Source organism: Aspergillus mulundensis, assembly GCF_003369625.1.
Source record: "Aspergillus mulundensis strain DSM 5745 chromosome Unknown scaffold_10, whole genome shotgun sequence".
NCBI lineage: Eukaryota > Fungi > Ascomycota > Eurotiomycetes > Eurotiales > Aspergillaceae > Aspergillus > Aspergillus mulundensis.
This window is the reverse complement of record NW_020797898.1, coordinates 1409943-1428351: the sequence shown is the minus strand read 5'-3', so window position 1 is coordinate 1428351 and position 18409 is coordinate 1409943. Positions and strand designations below refer to the sequence as shown.

At 51.1% G+C, this 18409-nt stretch overlaps 5 protein-coding genes across 5 annotated transcripts; 1 reads left to right on the top strand and 4 right to left on the bottom strand.

The window, feature by feature from the left end:
• Positions 1 to 4028: 4028 nt before the first annotated feature.
• On the bottom strand, positions 4029 to 4667 carry DSM5745_08846 (uncharacterized protein; the record flags this gene model as incomplete). The annotated part of the gene is made up of 1 exon (XM_026750862.1): positions 4029 to 4667. The coding sequence occupies one exon, from the start codon at positions 4665 to 4667 to the stop codon at positions 4029 to 4031; it is 639 nt and encodes a 212-aa protein (XP_026600875.1).
• Positions 4668 to 7578: 2911 nt separating this feature from the next.
• Positions 7579 to 9374, bottom strand: DSM5745_08845 (uncharacterized protein; the record flags this gene model as incomplete). The annotated part of the gene is made up of 5 exons (XM_026750861.1): positions 7579 to 7656; positions 7710 to 8225; positions 8281 to 8426; positions 8475 to 8524; positions 8593 to 9374. The coding sequence occupies 5 exons, from the start codon at positions 9372 to 9374 to the stop codon at positions 7579 to 7581; spliced, it is 1572 nt and encodes a 523-aa protein (XP_026600874.1).
• A 774-nt stretch (positions 9375 to 10148) lies between these two features.
• On the bottom strand, positions 10149 to 11260 carry DSM5745_08844 (autophagy protein 5; the record flags this gene model as incomplete). Its single annotated transcript, XM_026750860.1, has 3 exons — positions 10149 to 10606; positions 10663 to 11089; positions 11138 to 11260. The coding sequence occupies 3 exons, from the start codon at positions 11258 to 11260 to the stop codon at positions 10149 to 10151; spliced, it is 1008 nt and encodes a 335-aa protein (XP_026600873.1).
• A 4982-nt stretch (positions 11261 to 16242) lies between these two features.
• On the top strand, positions 16243 to 16530 carry DSM5745_08843 (uncharacterized protein; the record flags this gene model as incomplete). The annotated part of the gene is made up of 2 exons (XM_026750859.1): positions 16243 to 16271; positions 16326 to 16530. 2 exons carry the CDS (start codon positions 16243 to 16245, stop codon positions 16528 to 16530), a joined length of 234 nt encoding a protein of 77 aa, XP_026600872.1.
• A 208-nt stretch (positions 16531 to 16738) lies between these two features.
• On the bottom strand, positions 16739 to 17876 carry DSM5745_08842 (alpha/beta hydrolase; the record flags this gene model as incomplete). The annotated part of the gene is made up of 2 exons (XM_026750858.1): positions 16739 to 17555; positions 17611 to 17876. The coding sequence occupies 2 exons, from the start codon at positions 17874 to 17876 to the stop codon at positions 16739 to 16741; spliced, it is 1083 nt and encodes a 360-aa protein (XP_026600871.1).
• Between the last annotated feature and the right edge of the window lie 533 nt (positions 17877 to 18409).

Genomic DNA, 18409 nt, shown 5'->3' with positions numbered 1-18409 from the left:
ATCCTAACATATCTCTCAGCTTGTTATTCCCTTCTTATGCATTTCCGGGCTTTCTATATTAATTAATTATCAGAAGAGTTAATTCAGCATAATCAGTCACTCCATTCACCTCCTTTCATTTTCTTAGACTTTTACAAAGGTGCTTTTCTTCACCCTATATGCGCTCGCCTCATCCCACAAATAGTGACTCAGCTACATTACAAGACTAGACTTCAAATGGTGTCTGTGGTATTATATGCAGGAGTAGGTGCTATGACTTACTCGACTATCTTTGGTTGCCCAATCTTCGACGGCGTGGGACATATATCAAGGAGCTTGAGAACTAACATGTGATGTATGTTAGCATATATACCGCTAGACGATAGAAAACAATTGGCTATAGGCCTGTCCTTATACTTTAACAATCTACGTATCATCGCTGGCCAAGTATAATGTCATCACTCGTGAACTGAGTAAGCCAACATATCAAGCCCTCGAAACCTCCCTATACCCTCCCTTTCCGCCATGAAGCTACGAACTACGTAAATTCTCTCTGCAACCGCGAGTGGGTTGACAAATAGTCTCAGAAGATCTGGCCTCAGCTTCAATGCTATTCAAATTAAAGCGCATATATTCAGCTACGATTTGAATGATCTAGAATTCATGTGTACTCTCTGCATCGTGCCTCATGCGTAGGATGAGGGACAATGACTGTCGACCCTTGTAAGGGCGTCAGGGACATCAATTAAGTTAGAACGCCGGGGCATACACAAGGGATGGACTACGAGGGGTTCCGTTGATCAGGGGCGACAGATCGTAATGAGGAAGCATCTAAAAAGACGGTAGGTAGGGTTGGTCTACGACACTTAGGCATTTGTTGATCTCTTTCAGAGTCGAGGAGAAGCGAAACGCCGAGAAAGCTGCGCCGACCAAGTACTTAAGCTTCCAAGGGTTACCTACCTGAACTGCCCTAGATGAGAGCCATTGCACCAGCATAAATCAATAGCAATACCCAGCCCGCGCCTTGAGCGTGTGGTTTTCTTCAGGAAGGCGCGGCGGCATTTCGGGGATCGCACCTGCTGCACCTGCATGAGGGTCGGGATGCCGGTTTTGTCGGCATGGGAACCCTAAGCAAAGTGACTTCCCCGGATCTTCTAGCACCGCCAACACAAACACCGCTTCTGAGCCAACCCGATTGTATCTGGTGTCGAAACGAGGTTTCATGGTCTCTAGCCGAGCATCAACTTTGGCAGATTACTGCAGTCGACGGGCTGTCGATCACGGCACCGATGGTTCATCCTGAGCAATATCAAGGGTTGTCCCACCAGTCGACGCATTCGGGCGAGACACTTTCGTTCGACGAACGAGGAGCTAGGGTATGATGGCTTTTCGGGACGGTGAGTTTGGGCCTGTTTTGTCTTGATTAGCGACTCAAGCTCACTGTCAGGCTCGTTAATCACTTACCGTGAAACGGGAACACGGGTGTGGTCATCGTGCCCTTTTTAAGAAGAAGATGATGATAATGAATAGATCAGGAGATAGGACGGGGAAAAGTAAGAGAGCACAACTGCCTCGCCCTGGGCGCCTTGGATAAAGGTGATGACTGAATGAGGTCAACTCCCACACTCACCAGTCCTCCCGCTGTTGCAATTTGCCCAGCGGCAAGCCGAACCAAACGCACCCACCTCCAGAAACCATATTTAGAAACCATAGAGCACCTGCAGGTACGTCGACCGGTTCTAAAAATGGATTCTTCACATCTCGCTGATCGTGAGCGGGGGAGGAGATGTTTCTATTTCTGTGCTGAAGTACGCGCTTAGGGCTGCGCTGTGAGTGGCCCGCTCAGTGACCACGCTGCATTAGCTCCAGCTACCAGCTATAAATATCAGCGAAGCGGAGAAGATTTTGATTCGACCAATCATGTTACTATTCTACAGCGGTTAGAATCTCGAAAATTGGTATGCTCGTGCAGGTGATTCAACGCTTGGGACGGGCATCTTATCAGACCGCGATCATCACCATCGACCCAAAAATAGCCCTACTTTCTTGCTCCGGCCCTGGCGCCTAAACAACAACACCCTCAACCAATAGCCGCCTCGATTTCATCCTTTCCTTTCTCTTTCCCGGCAAGAAGCTCTCAGTGATTCTATATTTGTCTTTTGATCACTCGCGCAGGCGGCGCAACTCGCTCTCTGTTCTTTTTTTATCCAACTCACCAGCCAATCTCCATCTTCTATACCACTTTCTCCCTGATCTTCCCTCACATCAGGCACGAATAAGGTTAGCATGCACCCGCTAGAGGCGCTAGGGTATGCTTGAAGACATAGCTACCTACAGCTACCCTGGTCGATTGCCCTGTCATTGCAATCCTTGGCTCAGGGCAGTTTTATACAGACTCCAGCTAATGCTGCGGCAGGTCCATCTTCACTTCTGACCTACCCTATCAGAACTTCTCATTGCGGATGTGCTTGACATTCCGGCGACGAAAATAGAAGTGAAGACTGGCGTTGATCTATCTTTGGTATGCCATCCCGTTTCCTCTCCTCGTCCTCCTCGATGTGAGATGATCGATTGGTTGACTCGGGATGCCGTTGTTTTCCAGCGGGGTTTGACATCGCTCTTGCTTCGAGCAAGTGCCAATCACCTCTCGAATATTGAATTCAGTATCCAAGAATAGCTCGATGTGATCTGCTCGCACTCCTGCGCGGTGATTAATCTCTCCACCATGTGCAACATTGACGTTGTGGTGGTGATCGTGATATACTTCTCCCAGGGCTGAGTGCTGTATTACGCTGTAATACGTATTTACCCGTATGTTTGTCTATACTCCTGCCATACCCTTCTAGCTTCTCGTCGGATTGGGCTAAGGCTATCGAGCTCGGGCTTACTCATTGTGGTTTTGATGACGGTTTCTAGTAAGACAGAGACGGGTTCACTGGTAAAAGGCGTGGCCGTGGATGTGGCTGCTGCATGCTCTCTGCCACTTACTCCACAGTCCACATCCGCAACAGCTACCACCTACCATAGTAGACTCTGCACATTGCTTTGTAGGACTCTAATCTGCCCAAACCAACCCTTTAGAGATCAATTCCAACGGCCATCCATATTCACCGTGTCTACCTCCTCGCACTCCCGGGTAACTCGCGAGTCGCGCCAAGCCCCAAACCCTCCCCCATAGCCCCCTAGAGGTCGAAGCTCAATTGGCACCTGGGCATCTACGCAAGCGCCGCCGCCACGATCCCTCAAATCCTCCGGCCTCAAGCGCCACCAGTCGCAAGCCGCAGGCATTGTTATTTGTCCGTGCGTCTGACTCGACGTCGTTCACCGTAGCCCATTCGTGCCCTGAGGCTGACTAACTAAGGATCCGGCGTCTAGCGTCTTACTTAAGCCAACGGGACTAGACTCGGGAATGGCTGTGATTGGTTCGTTCGAAGTATAGATACTATGTATAACGTATCTGACAGCTCAGTATGAATGGAGTTCTAGCGAGCGAAGGATGGAAGGATGGAAGGATCCTGGAAGGATGGGCTTAGTAGACGCGCGGGATGGGTAGGAGGGCTTATGATTCCAATGAGATGTTCAGCTTATTGGTGGGGGTTGGTTGGTTGTTCTTTGTATTCTGTGTCGGAGGCACAAGTGGGATCTTCGGTGAGCGAGGTAGATTCATCAGTGCGTAGTATGCAGTCATCCATTCCATTCATCCCATTATGTATGGCTGTTTTAACTAGTATGTAGATAGAATAGTAGCACGCTTCCAACGCCAGCATCCACCATCCAACCAGCAGATCCTGAGAAGATAAGACGCTCAGATCAACTCCTTCGCGCTTTTCAAACAGTACAACGTAACAAAAACATGTAACCAAAGGAAAAGAACAGCGTTAACTCCATTCCTTGCGCCTAGGTCTGAGGCTTGCTTCGTAACCGCCAGGGCTCGGATCCAGCCGTCCTAACCCGTCTAGGAAAATGCAACCCAACCGCGCGAAACGATAACATGAAAAAGGACTGGAAAATATAGCGTATCCAATATAAGCGACATGGTGGCGTTAAACTCATTGCGAGCCCTGGTTCATCCGTCTCCGCTTCCCCTTTGGCGGGGGTGCAAGCGAAGGAACACGCTTAAGCGTCACAGTATGCGTAACTATATGCTGAATGGTAATTGACCTCGAGGCGGCACCGCTCAGGGACTCCGTATAGCGCACTCGCCGCTCCACCGGCGGATACGGAGAGCGGACAGCGTGCGCACTCTTGGGCGAGTCCAGTGCAGCCGGGGAGTAGAGGTAGGAGGGAGACATGCGCAATCGGCGAATCTGGCCAGACTCAGCAGCTGACCGAGACACATTCAGTGGAGTAGGAGGTCCTGAGCGTGTTCGCTTGTGGGTCTTTGGAGCTGCCGCTGCGGTGTCGCCAGGGAAGGAGGTTGTTGAAGCTGTCGAGGGAAGAGATTGAGGGGAGGGTAGTTGCTTGTTGTAGGAGTAGAGAGTTTTTGCAGACTCCGGAGGACTGCCGAACGCTGGGCTGAGAGCTTTGAGGAACTCCGTATAGGCGAGAGGAGGAGGCACTGAAGGGCCTTTGCCGTCATTGCATCTTGCTGGTTCGGGGTTGCCGGGTCTGAGGTACTCCTGCAGCTCAGAAGGAAAGATAATATGCTTTGGTGTTTGAAGAGGATAGAGCTCTGGTCTGGGAGCCATGATGGTAGACTGTATAGCTGGCGACGTGATGTAGTGGTATAGATGTAGATGATGGAGTAGTTCGAGACTGGGCACGAGGACGAGAGATCGCGACGATGGGTCAAATAGATGTGGAACTCGAGAGTTAAGTATGGAAGAGAAGGCTAAAGATAGCAATATGATGTCCACAGTGTCGAAGAGGATGAAAGGTTGTATAAGAGAGGAATGGGTGGACTGTTGGTTTGTACGATGGCCGTACAATACAGGGAAAGAACGTTGAAGACGGTATTGATACACTGCGAGCGACTAGGCCAGGAACGGTTAGCTGCCAAGGCTCCTGTCGAAAATAGAAACACAGCAGGGGCAGAGATTCCAGCTTACGGAGAAGCGTCTTAGCCAGCTAAGGACGGCAAAGTAGAGCAAAAAAAAAAGAGATCCGGTCTGGCTGGATCTGCTTCGTTATTCAGCTGCCTGGCTGGTAGGGAATGTTGGTTGGGAAGCGAGAGGTCGACTCGGCGCTTGACCACGAAAAAGATGGAATCACGGGATCAACCCTTGGATGAGAATGCAAAGACAAGTTGATTATTCACGAAGAAGAAAGTGACAACATCACCATCCTGAAGAAACTCGCCCCCTTATATGCTTTCTATCTTCTCTCTACCGCCAGGGTCTCTTTCTGAAACACGCCTCCAGACTCCCACTCTATTCTTCTGCTCCAGCTGTCCAATTCTGCAGACCTTAGTCGCGCGCGGCACCTGAAGAAATCCAACAGGGGCCTCAGCGAATCCCCGCCTGTTCAGCCACCGACTCCATCTCGTTTCCATGGACACTCGAGCTGGCTCCGCCGCCTCCGCGCTTCGACGACACTCTGCTCTCGTCCGGTGCTGGCGCGCGCTTGTCTGCTGTGCGTCCGTTGGCTGAGAGCCTTTCACTGTGTTATCTGGTAGCCGCCCACTGTGCAGCTAGACCTTGGTCCACGCAGAGAAAGTCAGGGTCAGAGCCCCTAGGTACTGCGCTCCACAAGTTCGATGTCTGAAGAGCCGCTGAATTAATCTTTCCTGCAGCTCTGCTGCCCAATCATTGCACCGCGGACAAGAGAACTTGAGATCCGTGCCGCCGAAGCTGGGACACAGTCAGACGCTTAGTGGTCATCATCATCGCAACTGGGTCAAGGGACTATGCAGGAGCATCACGACAATCAAACAAGGGTCTACATGTTTTCTTCTCAAGATCGTTTGATTCGATACCGTTCCTACTCTTCCAATGTGGAGTACGCGGGGCAGCAGAAACCCTTTGTTTTCACTCTCGATGTTATTTTGGACGACGTCGACGTGCTATATTTGGGTATATCTAACTCTACCTTTGGCGCCGTGTCTACACAGGTATGCAGTGTACTATGGGAAGCGCCGACTCCTTTGTACATTGATTTGGCGCCACTGCGGACCATGCCGTTCCGCAAACATGGCGCAAAAAGAATGTCCGGTTTACACTTTGTTATCGAACAAGAAAAGAAACGCCCCAGCCTGCGCGGACTACCGACTATCTGCGTCACTTTTATCTCAACCGTTCCAGGTACGGAGTAAGTCTGTCAACGCCACTACTCCGGAGATATTCAAAGACGCATTTCGACTTGGGCTAGGTTGAGGTAGTATACTCCGTAGTGTACTATGTTTGACTTTGGACTAAGCGCCCTCTCGACTTCCTCGGCCATTAAGTCTTTAGCCATTATTGTACGAGGACTACCCACATGTACGAACCGGAAGCGCCGACCTTGTTTGACCAGTCAAATCAGGGTCTGAGTAGTGAACGCTGTGCTACGGATGCCGTACAAACTGTTCAGTCCCTCGATCTATTGTTCATGTGGACCCTTCCGTATTGTTTCTATGGCGTAATGTTGGTTGTCATAGAGATGCCATTGCCTACCCTAAGGCACATTTACTGAAAACCGCGTGGACGTCACCGGACGACAACCATTATGTACAGTTTTTGGTTACCAGGTCGGTAGGCGCGTTCATTCCCCCTAGATTGGTTTCCTCCAGGAACTAACGAGGCATGGATAGTTGCCAAACGGTCAAAGAGTCTTACCTATAATTAGTTCCCAGGAACGTCTCACTATCGACTCAATTGACGCCGCGCTGTGTTTAGCTTGGGCAAAATTACCTGTGCTCTACACTATCTCTCCCTCGAATACTTCTGCAAGACACTCGATATCACTCGAAGCGCCGACCCCATTCGGCTGCAGGGTCGATTTGACGCTCGTGGCCTAAATATGGAACAAGGTTCACTTGCCACTGTCATGAGCAAAGACTAGAGAGCGGATTCAGTGCCGTACCTTGTTTAGTATGATGCGCCGTGTCGTGTGATTTACGTCGACTCCAGTCCGTCTATAATTAGGATCGGCGCTATGTGACGAGTTTACATGGTGTTTGTCCATCTACGAAGCTCACTCTCGATGTCGACAAAGATTCGCTTGGTCTCCTAGCAACCATTGGTAAAGGCACCCAGAAAACGTCTGCTCAATTGGCGCGTGGACAATTCCAGACCAAAGTACGGCACTTCCGCCGGGATTCGAGCTCTACGCAGAAACAACACCGGAGTTTTTATGGAGATTGACATTCAAAACAACAAATGTAAAAGCCGCTCGTTTACTTAGACTATCCGCACCATGTGCAAAATCGCAGGCAATAGCGCTGCGGCCATGCTGAAACGTCCTAGGTCATCCGGGGGCATAAGGGCCATTGTACGCAATCAAAGACCAGCGACCAGATAACCGGCTCGTAAGTCCCAATGTAGGGTAGAGTAGTCCAAGCCAAAGGCAAAGATGTCACTGATGAAGGGACTCTCACGACTCTCACCCATACCTGTTCGTTTAACCCAACACCGTATGCACAATCGCATATTGTTCACAAAAAAAGAAGGGGGGAAACACAGACTAAATGCCAACAGCCGAGAAGAGACGAGATATTCTCTGCATGGGGGAAGGAGACTGCGTCATGCGAGCCCGGCGGACCTAAACAAACCAAGTCAGCTTCCTCCTCCTCTCTCAGTCTGGAGTAAACTCACCCGCTCCAACGTCTCCAACGCCCTCACAGCCAACGCAGTCGCCATCCCGCGATTCCCAATCCGCAGATTCGACTTCCAGCCATTCCGATACACCCATCCGGTTTCCCATCCGCCATCCTCACCCTGCATCTCACGCAGTCTGTCCTCATCAACATCAACACCCGCCCCCTCCACGCCAACATACAAACACACAAGCAGACGCATAGAAAGCGCAACTGCGTCCCCAGGGAGTCCTATGCGCTCAGCGACACGGTCACGGAGCAAGGAAACCAGCTCCGCATGTCCCTCGAGCGCGTGGCCCTCTGTGCACTGCAGCAGGCGTGACATGGTATACAGGAACGCCTCCGGGGTGACGTAGTAGCGCGTTCCGTCAATGTAGGCGCGGTTTTTGAGAACATCCCGGACCCAGGAGATGGTTTTGGATAGCTCAGAGCCTCGGCTGTATTTGTGGAAGAGGCGGAGGACGTTGGTGCAGACTATGGGGTCGACGTGGTGGCGGGTGCGGTCGAAGTAGGTCTTTTCTATCTTAGCTTGGACAAATGAGGATGTGACGCATGAAAAGAAAACGTACCAAAACGATGCCGTCGGCGCTGACATGCTTTGCCATTTCGTCCATGACGGCATGGACAACCTTCTCGTCTCGATCCAGGACCGTCAATGCGAGAGCCGTTGTGTCAAAGTCGTCCGGATACGCGCTTATCGAGGACAGAGGCTTCTCTATACAATGTGAGTTGGACATTCAACCCGAGGTACATATATACGAACCTTGAAGGAAGTTCCATGTCCGCGAAGTCTCCTTGAGGGAGACCAGCTCACTATATTCCTGTTAGTACACATCCCCTTCCCTGCACCATATCAAACCAAGACAAAACAGCAAACTCACCTATCCCCAGTAACCTCGAGAATAACCAACTGGCTAAGATTCTCCCTCACCTCAACGCCCGAACCAGTAACACTAAACATCCTCTTCGCATTTGCTCTCAAAAACCATTTCCCATACGCCACCGCATCCCCCAAAGCATTCTGAATCAGTCGCAGCGTATTATCCACATCCCCATAGTGCAGTATCACACGCGCCCCCAACGATTTAACCGCAAGGACATTCTCACCCTCCGACTCAACGAACAGCGCTTTCTCGGCTGACCCCGCAAGTCCAAGTTCAGAAAGGACATGGCCGTAAAAGCACAGATCCGGCTTGCGCATTCCGACCTCATGGGACAAGAAGACGCGGTCAAAGACGTTATCGTCCCCGACACAGTCTGCGATGAGCGCACGCAGAGATTCGCATTCCGCTGCTGGCGCGGGGACGTTCAGCATGGCGCAGAGACTGATTCCCGTACCCTTTCCGGCTCCTTCGGCTTGGGCTTCGGCCTTTATGGCGCGCAGGTTCTCCATGACGTGCAGGTACGCATTCTGTTCCAGTGGGCCCTGGACACGCGCCTGGCGCAGGATGTCGGTGACGTCGGCTTTGTCGAGGGTATACCGTGCTGCGATCTGTCTGCAGGCCTTAGATTCGCTGAGCTTGCCGCGCTCGTAGTTGGCCCATATGTCGCTGTCTAGGATCTGTCGGATGGTTTGGCGCGGGATCTTGGGACTCGTTGGCAGTGCCTGGCGGGGCAGGAGGAGGTCCCAGAGGTCGAGGATTATGGCTTTTATGGGGGGCATTGTTGCTGCAGTGCGATGGATGGTTGGAGAATGATGATTTAGAATGAGATAAGAAAGGTATCAAGTGGGTTGAACTGTGTATCAGATGATACTTTTCTATTGGCATTTTGCGTGGATATACCTCTGTACTTATATCTTTCCAAGAGGAGTCCTGGAGGTGGTGATGGTCTCCATTCACTTCTCACCTTTTGCTGTATTCACTTGATTCTTCACAGGTACCACGAATCTGGAGTCTGACCTAAGCAACTTGATTTGGACCCATACTGGCGGGCTAGGGCATATCCTGACTCCAAGTCACTATCCCGCGCATTCACTGACATCGTACATTGAAGTCCAAACAACCACTGCGACGAGCAAGAGCAGAACGTGTTCACCCACTAGACCAGGCCAGACAGCCATCTCTCTGACCTACTTAGAATACTTCGTAAGCTTTCCTCAGCAGAGTCCATTTCGTTGAATGATGTTCAGAACGAAGTCGAGGACATACCTAGCTATGGTATGTCCAAGGCTATGCCATGGCCAGGTCCGGTTGTGGAATGGGATGCGATGGCATGTATACTCTAGGCTAGGATTCCGAAGCTACTGCTGAAACTTAAAGACCGACATAACGAGTTATGTTTCTGTTTCCCAACTGCTGCCTCTCGTATTAGGAATGCTTGAGTAGCCTAAGCAGTTATATATGTACTCAGGAGTCGTATCATAACTTATCGTTATACTGTAGTCTGTAGTGGCCTGGCCAATGACGTGAGCCCTTGTCATTCTAGCAAGGATAGTTCACCCCATCATCCGAATAACAATGTAAACCCATCCATCTCCATACGCCGCAGCGCGCACGACCTCTTCCACAGGCGCGGACAACGGTACGGCGGCCCCATGCAGCACGGGTTTCGCTAGGACCGGTGTCCTTCGACTCGGGAACAGATGTGGGAGAATGGAGTGGAGCGCTGTGCCAATTGTTTGCGTTTGCGGCTGTGATCCCGCTCCTGGAGAAGATACTGAAGCGCGTGATGAGGCGAGTGTGGATAGAGCCATTTGTTGTTGGGACTGTGATGGGGTCGTCGATATCGTCGGTGGAATCGGCGACTGAACGACTTTGAGAAATGGTGAGTCGGAGTCGGAATCAGGCTTCGGTGGGAGCGGGAGAAAGAGTCGGACGGGGAGGTTGCGAAGAGGCTGATGCCCGTTGGACGGAAGAAGAATATTCATTATGCGTTGGAAGGAGGGGAGGTCGACTTTCAGCGTGTCAGCTCATCTACAGAGTCACGGATAAAATTGGTTGGGGAAATACCATCCTGAACAGCCTTCCACAGCCCGGACGAGTCATCTTTTGAAAGACTCATAATCCCCTTTGCCGTCCCGTTGCGCAGAAAATCAGCCTCCTTGACGCTGTTAATAAAGGCATCGTTCATGACCATGCCCTTAGCATCAAGCCGGACAAGCTCCTCATCAGGCCAGTCGCCGAAATGCACGACAAGTCGCCACGGAAGCGAACCGTCACCTGGGGACTCGGCATCACTGGATTTCGTCGCTGGGTCGGCGCCCGCATACAAATCATAGAGCAAGCCAACGGGGTAGTGCCATTTCAGCGGGACCCCTTCGAACGAGAACCAGCCGTCGTGGGGCTCTGAAGCGGCAGGATCAATCAATGATGACGAGAAGAAAGCTCTAAGTTTAAGAAGGAGAGATGGAAGATACGAGATTCGGGGGTAGGAGATCTAGAATTGGACTTAGCCGAGGCTCACAAGGACAGATTGCAGACGTACGATATACGGATCTGTTTGATCATATGTGCGGCTCTCGGATGGAGCGAGTGTTATTTGTAGAGGGAGTTGGCCACCCCAGATAGATTTCTGGATGCTGTTTAGCGCAGCTTGGTCCATGGCCATGGTGGTGCCTGTGGGGTTGTCAGTTCTCGGTTCTCTCTCGAGACGTGAGACTTACTGATGCGGAGATTGCCTCGACTATAGGATGTTCATCCTTATAGCTCTGCGTGTATGGACTTAGAGAGTACTCGATGAACAGAAGGCGCTGATGTGATAGTGGGATGAAGGCCCAACAATAGTGAGATGGATGAACTCGAATGGAGGCGCTCAACAAGGCAACTTTCCCGACCACGAGAGTCACGTGATTGGCCAGGTATACTCCCTTCTGTTGGATTTTCCCTACTCTGAAACACATCTACTCACTATCGAGTATAAGACAACTTCTCTATCTAACCTTGACTAGCTCGGAGATTAAGGTAGACGAGGCCTGTCTAGCTCCACCTCACGCCTGGCATGTCTCCGTTTCGATATATATCTTGCAAAGCACCAAAGGGAACTAGACATAAGACCAGAGTGGATTTCAATCTTTTGCATTGCCAAGGGAAAATGACAGCACTAGATGCAGAAATCGGATGCTTGAAGGGTGCCGGCCACCACCCACAAGCGAAAAACATACAGGATCACTACGAGTAGAGCGATTGATAAGCAACACCCCAAGCACGACGAGAAGGACAGAGGCTATGCATTCAGAGAACCCGGCCACAAGGCCGAGGTGGAAGGCCTCTTCCTCAACACCTCATAGGCTCAACAAAGCCCTAGGCTGTGTTGGTTGCGACAGGATAAGGTTCGCTACAAGGGGGCCGCGTCTCAAGCTCCTCGGCTATTACCGGCCTTGCGACATATTGCCAAAGGATTTGACTTCGAGAGCTTCCAAAGAGAACACCACGCAGCCGTCTTCGGCGGATATTGACGAGGACGTGAAGATGGCAATTGAGGATGGGGACAATGCACAGGATGCGTCTGTGGGAAATGACAAGGATATGGATGATGTCAAGGCAAAGGCGCTCATGCATTTGCTCAATACGAGCAAGGTTTGCGATCCCTGCATGCGGACTTCATCTCCGGACTGAGGGTTGCGAACTTGAAGGTAAGCAAGGTACCACCATGACTGCGGGGAAGTCCCTCAATGAGACATTTGTCCTCAACTAGTCAAGTTTACCAGAATGCCATAGTTTGTTGTTGGGTGAGTCATAGGTTTACTGATATGGCATCTCTTCGAGAATGAGTTCACTAACCCTAAGTGATCGGGGATTGAGACACTGAGTACGCGGATCACGCGCGGCTTGTGCCAGCTCCGGTAGATATAGCTGATGGAGCACGATAAAGGGTGTGTGGTGCCTGGCTTCACTTGGCTACCACTTTCATATGAATATAATTGGCGAGGATGTGCGGAAGTGAAGAGGGCTTTCCAGGCTGCCACGTCTCACAGGGAGCGGTGCGACTATGGCACTAGATAGGTGCAATCGGGCATTGTCCCAAAGTGAGTGCTTGTAGAACGCAGGACACTGGACATGAGACTTACTGGTAGCTGATGGGTGCACTAGGAAAGTACAAAACGGATGTGGCGGAGCGTGACCATTGAGAGAATCAAGCCAATAATTGCCCGGCAGCCCACACGTATACAGCCTCAGGATCCCCTCGGGAGTCACATACTCGTCGGGCGCGGAGGAAGCATCTCCAGTAGTCAAGTTACGAGAGAGCGTAGACCATCTTCGACATGTCAAAACTGCAGCTGCCGAGAGGAGTGTGTCTGACCTGTAGTTGAGTGATAGATTCGGTAGAAAGAGTCCAGCCACTCGGGTTTATCCTTGTAGCATGTAGCAGCTCAGTGGCCAGCGGCTGGAATATAGGTATTAGCTACGCCGTAAATTTGCTTGTTTGATAAAGTCTATCAGTTGGCTGGACTGCGTATGTGCAGGTCTCCTGCAGCTCGCGGCCGAATTGTGGAGCATGACTCAGAGGTCAGCGGCAGCAGCGGTCGGGGCATAGGTACGCCGTGAATTTGCTTGTCTGGAAAGGTCTATCGGTTGACTGGATGGGGTGTGTGCAGGTCTCCTGCAGCGCGTGGCGGAGTGTGGAGAAGGACTCTGATGCCAGCGGCAGCAACGGCCTAAGCTTCCAGCTTAAGCTGCTATGGGGATCGGCGTTAGTGGTATTCCAGCAGTCAGCTCACCAACTTCGGCCATGCACCGCGTGTCTCACAAAGAAAAGAAACCAGTGTGGTGCATTTGCTTTCCTGATACCTTCCATTACTGTCAAGAACCACCACCAGCCAAGACCGCTGACGGTGGAGTCTGTCATAGAGCGAACGCATACTTTGTGAGGGTTGCTCTGGTTGTCACTCTCATGCCTGAACTAAGGCTTTGTGATGTCTGACACAAGCATACTTTACGTGGGCTTGAGGCTAACCGCCAGGCTGGAGCAGTGCAACTCCACGCGAACGGCTTGCTTTGCGGCAAGAATGGTCATGTTAGCCGACGGGTGTGAGGCTGTGGGTTGAAGTTGGAAACCGCCTGCCGAGACTCGACCTTGCGGGGTAGATCCCTGGAAGGCTGACATAGCCTTCGAATGGCGTCTCAGAACTGCAGGCTAGGTTGCCAGCAGCATTAGTTCGTAAAAGGCCTGGGTTCTCAATTTTCATATTAGTAGATTTTCATAGACCGTCGTCACGGACAGCAATACGGATGCTCGCTCGTATGCTCTATTTCTGCCGAACTGATATGACAGCTGCAGCCTTGATGAATTGCGAATATCAAGAACGATTCCAGTGTAGAGCAGGTGTGACTTCGAGTTCCATCACATTCAGACCAGCGTGATGGACTGCAGGGTGCTGGTCAAGGGGCTGCGCGCCGAGAGCGTAGGAACGGCATGAACTAGACCAGCCCAAACATCCCCGGCACTGAGGTGGTACAATAGGTAGTAGTAGTCGGCAGCTGACGTTCTGTGCTCTTCCCAGCAAGGCGCATGCCGTGACCCGTCACTGCAGCTGCAGCTGCGGCTAGTCCAGGGCCGATGCGAGAACCCGTCTCCCTGGAACCCAATACAACTGGTCGGATCCGCTAGGGGTGGAAAGCTTGAGTGGTGGCGCGCGTGCATGGCCACTGCCAGGGTGCCAGGCTGTCAGAGCCGCGGGTATTACCATCCCACGGCTTTCGGACGCAGTTCGAGGGAACTTGATTTCGACCCTGGTGCTGAAACCGTCCGGTGTCCCAATTTTAGCAGACATATTGCTTTTTGTCAGAAGATGCGTAACTTTCCTTGCTTCGCGCCCAAGTGGTCATCATGTCAGAAGACGAACGTAGAAGCACTAGACCGCTCACACGAACGCCGGAATGAGAAAGTGAAAGGACGATCATCAAGACAGAACTCTGTTCAGCTCGCAATTGAACGTATGATGGCAAGCGGAGCAAGAACCGTGCCGGTGAGAGGTAAATGGGTAACCCTAGATTGACCTCGTAAGCTTCGGTCACCGCAGGACGGGGGAATTATGATCTCACTTACTAGTAGCTCCAGATGAAAATAATGACAGGTAAGTCGACGCCGGTGTAGGAGCAAAAATGAGGAGGAAAAAGCAAAAACACACCAGCAGGACTAACTGCCACACCGAAACGAGTACAGTCGAGGCCTCTCGGCCGACAATTATTCTAGATTAAAGGCGCAGCTGCGCAGACACTAAGCAAAAATAATGGTGCAAACATGTGTGAGAAAGAGGGAACGCACCTAGAAACGCCCAAAATTGATATGTGCAGTGTCCTCGTCAGCCACATGGCTTGGGGTCGTTAAAATCTGCTCTTCACATTTCCATAAGGCGTAGAATGAAAAACCTTTCAGACCCTGAAAGATCGCTAGTCAACTGCCGACAGTTCCAGGGCGCATGAGTGGATGGGTTGGGCCTGCCATTGTCCCTAATCAGCCTCAAGGGATACGATCGTCAACTCAGTTAAGGTTGGACTCGGCCGAGCCACAAACGGTCCCGAGTTCATGCTTGTCATTGCCTCTTTGGCATAGTCATGCTCGCACGGTCATTTGAACGAGATCATCCCATTACGGTTACAAATGACATTGCAATCGGCGGCTCATGTAAGGTCAGACCGTGGGAGCCGGGCCTAGACGACAAGATTGATTGCACGTAATGGGCTTCAGCCACTATCACCGCCAAGCTGAATAGATATCGCGTATCTATCCCATGACACCTCGTTGGCCATTAGCGCGGAGTAACTCCGTTTCTAGCTGTCGAAGCACCTTCCGAACTCGACTAGTAACGTCAACGCTCATTGGTCCCATTGGCGGCATTCCTATACCGAGGGACTGGTTGTGGTGGCTTACGGCTCGTGTGCCCGGTGTATCTCTTGCCCATTGTCCATAACCCACCCAACCGGTTCGTTCGGGACCCATTGTTGCTCGTTGCCAACCCGGATACGTACGGAGTAGGGCTCCTTGTGTCGAGACGGTCTTATGAATGACCATTATAGCAATCTTGCGGTCTAGCGTACTGATCAACGAGCAGTAGGTAACCTCCCAGTTAGGCCGAGGTGAGTTGACCTGAAGGAGTGTATGTCGAAGCAATCTCAATCATAGCTTCTGTTTCAAAAGTACAAGGAGAAACTGTGAAGACACGTCAGAATTCGCCCTTCATGGATGTTGTGGATTTTCGGCACCAAGAAGCGCAGTATACTCCAGCAGTGTTCTCGACTTGCTCACTCGCTGCACTATTCGGTGGAATCAGCTTTTTCTTTTTCTCATACTCTTCATCGTTGAACATTTACGAGGGAACGAAACTCTGTCTTGTTTCAGAGGCCCACCTCTTCTTGTGACCCATTCCCTAGATTCGATTGTTCACCTGATGGAAAGAGTTAGTATCCAATTCCCTCGAGACATATAAAGAAGAGAGATCCTCTCTCTCAGTACTCACCAACAATCATCAGCACTTCTCGAAGCAAGTTCTCATCCCTTCAAGAAACCTCCTATCTTAGCTTTTGGCCCAAGCAAGCGAGCTTCCTCACCTCTTCTCTAGAAGCACGAGTGCTAAAGCCAACTGAAACAATATGTCCTCAAACGGCCAAGCATCATCAAAGTACGTCTCCAGGTCTTCTGCACCCATAGCAAACTGCTAACACTACTCGGTCAGGAACCTCAATGGGACGGACAGCAAGCTCAGCGCAGACAATTTGAGGAAGGTGCCGGACGACAGCGGCCGCGGCGCTGACCGGTTCGCCAACTCGTCCTCGGCAGATTCACCATACTTTGCCCGCGCAGCAATGGAGAACCGTGCACAGCATATGAGTGAGCTAAAAAGTCAACTGAACGCAACGGACGCGCTTCTGAAGAAGTGATAAGGAGAAACGGTTCGATATTGAAAGCACCAACAGTGACTCGGGTGTGGGCTATGACAGAGGCCGCAAAACTGGATAAGAATCTCTCTATATACAAAGTCTATCTCGTAGGGAAAGGCCATTAGCAATAAGGGGAAACAAGTATCTAAACCGAGAGGCGCATGGGCCGGGAAAGGATGAATCATCCGTGTACCGTAACTAGCGCATGTCAAAGCAATGTATCAAAGATAATTTGGGCGATCTCATCGTACTTGGTGCTGGGAAACTCATGACCAGCGGAAATTTCTTTAAAAACCACATCGTTTCCAAGAGTAGCCTTCGCATCTTCTAACAGTTCGTCGCCTATAATAATCGTATCATCCACGCCGTACATAATGACAACTTTGCCACTCGGAAGGCCATTTGATTCCTGCTCTGCGGCAGAAAGAGCTTTCTGCTTGGACAGGTACCTTCCAAGACGCTCCCATGTTTTTCGTTGGCGTCCGTTCAAGATTGGTCCGTAACGCATGCTGCTTACGAAGGCGTGTACGAAACCGCCATGGTCATTCACCTGCCAAGACATAACGGCCGGACCGGTGACATGAGGGTATGAGCGGGATAGTAATTGGGTCTCGCCTCCTTGGGGAGGTAGCTGTTCGGCAAGAGCGTCGCTTGTGTGAAACTTTTTATGTTTGGATTTTGGTGTTGAAAGAGGCCCAGCGCGGAGACGAGCACCGGAAAAGTGCTTTAGCAGTCCATCTGGCATGCCGCCAGCGTACAAGAATCGGGTGCCGAGGCTGATATGGGAGTCACGAATCAATCCTGCTGGAGCAAGGAGAACGAGAGCGGTCAATAGCTGAGGAAAGAATGATGCAAACGATGTAGCGATACCGCCGCCAAGGGAGTAGCCGACCAGACAGAATTTACCAGAGCCGGCCCCTGTCCATGAAAGCGGCGAAGAGCTCAGAGCCAACAAGATCTGTGATGAAAATAATCGTTCATCTTGAGGTACGTCGGAGGGACAATCGGAGTAGCCTCGCCCAAACCTAATGCCAGTTATCAGTCAGACAGCCCTAGTTCAAGGATCACTGTGGCACTTACAGATCGAACAACATGACTCGACAACCTCGGTCCACCAAGCCGTGAGCTAGTCCGCCGAGTGCGATACAGGGGTTGGTAATTCCGTGGACGAGCAGCACCTTGGGCCCGTTTTCTGGACCCCATTCATAGACGCGGATCGATCCATAGGGAGTCTGCACGTCTCGGGCTCCAGGCAGTACATCTGTTGGCAAGGGGTGGCTGTTGTTACCTGTCTGGGCAGCTTGCGTTGGAGGAAGCGGGGCCTTGAAGATGGGTTTGGGTTCCATGTGTAGCTCAGGGTATAAAGTGCGCAAGAGAAGGCCTATGCTCAAGGATATCCCTGCCGCAGCGAGCAGGGTATAATGAGAGTGGTAATCTGTTAGAGAACCCGAGAGGTTCTGAATATTGCTCCAGGAAACCATGGCGGCAGATTTAGACTGGCCTCCCTCAGTCTCCAACGCTACTTCTTTTCCTGGAATATGTTCTCTCGACCCGCCAGGAAGTTACGGGGAGAGGAAGAGAAGGAGAAGGGAAGAGGAATGACGCGGCGGCTGATAAGGTGGAAATCGTCCCTGGCCTGGAAGCACGCCTGGAAGATAAGACACAAGGGTCCAGCCGAGGCTCATTATGCGCTAACCATATACAGCTAGTGGACACTCTACGTAGGTCCCGTTATTTCTAGGGCGCAAGCTTTAATACCGGGAGTAATATACAAGGCCAAAACAAAGTTTATCCTGCTTAAAATATTAAAAATACTACTATTAATAGCCTATTTAATATTTAATACTTTTATTAATAGCTTATTTTAAATAGTAACACT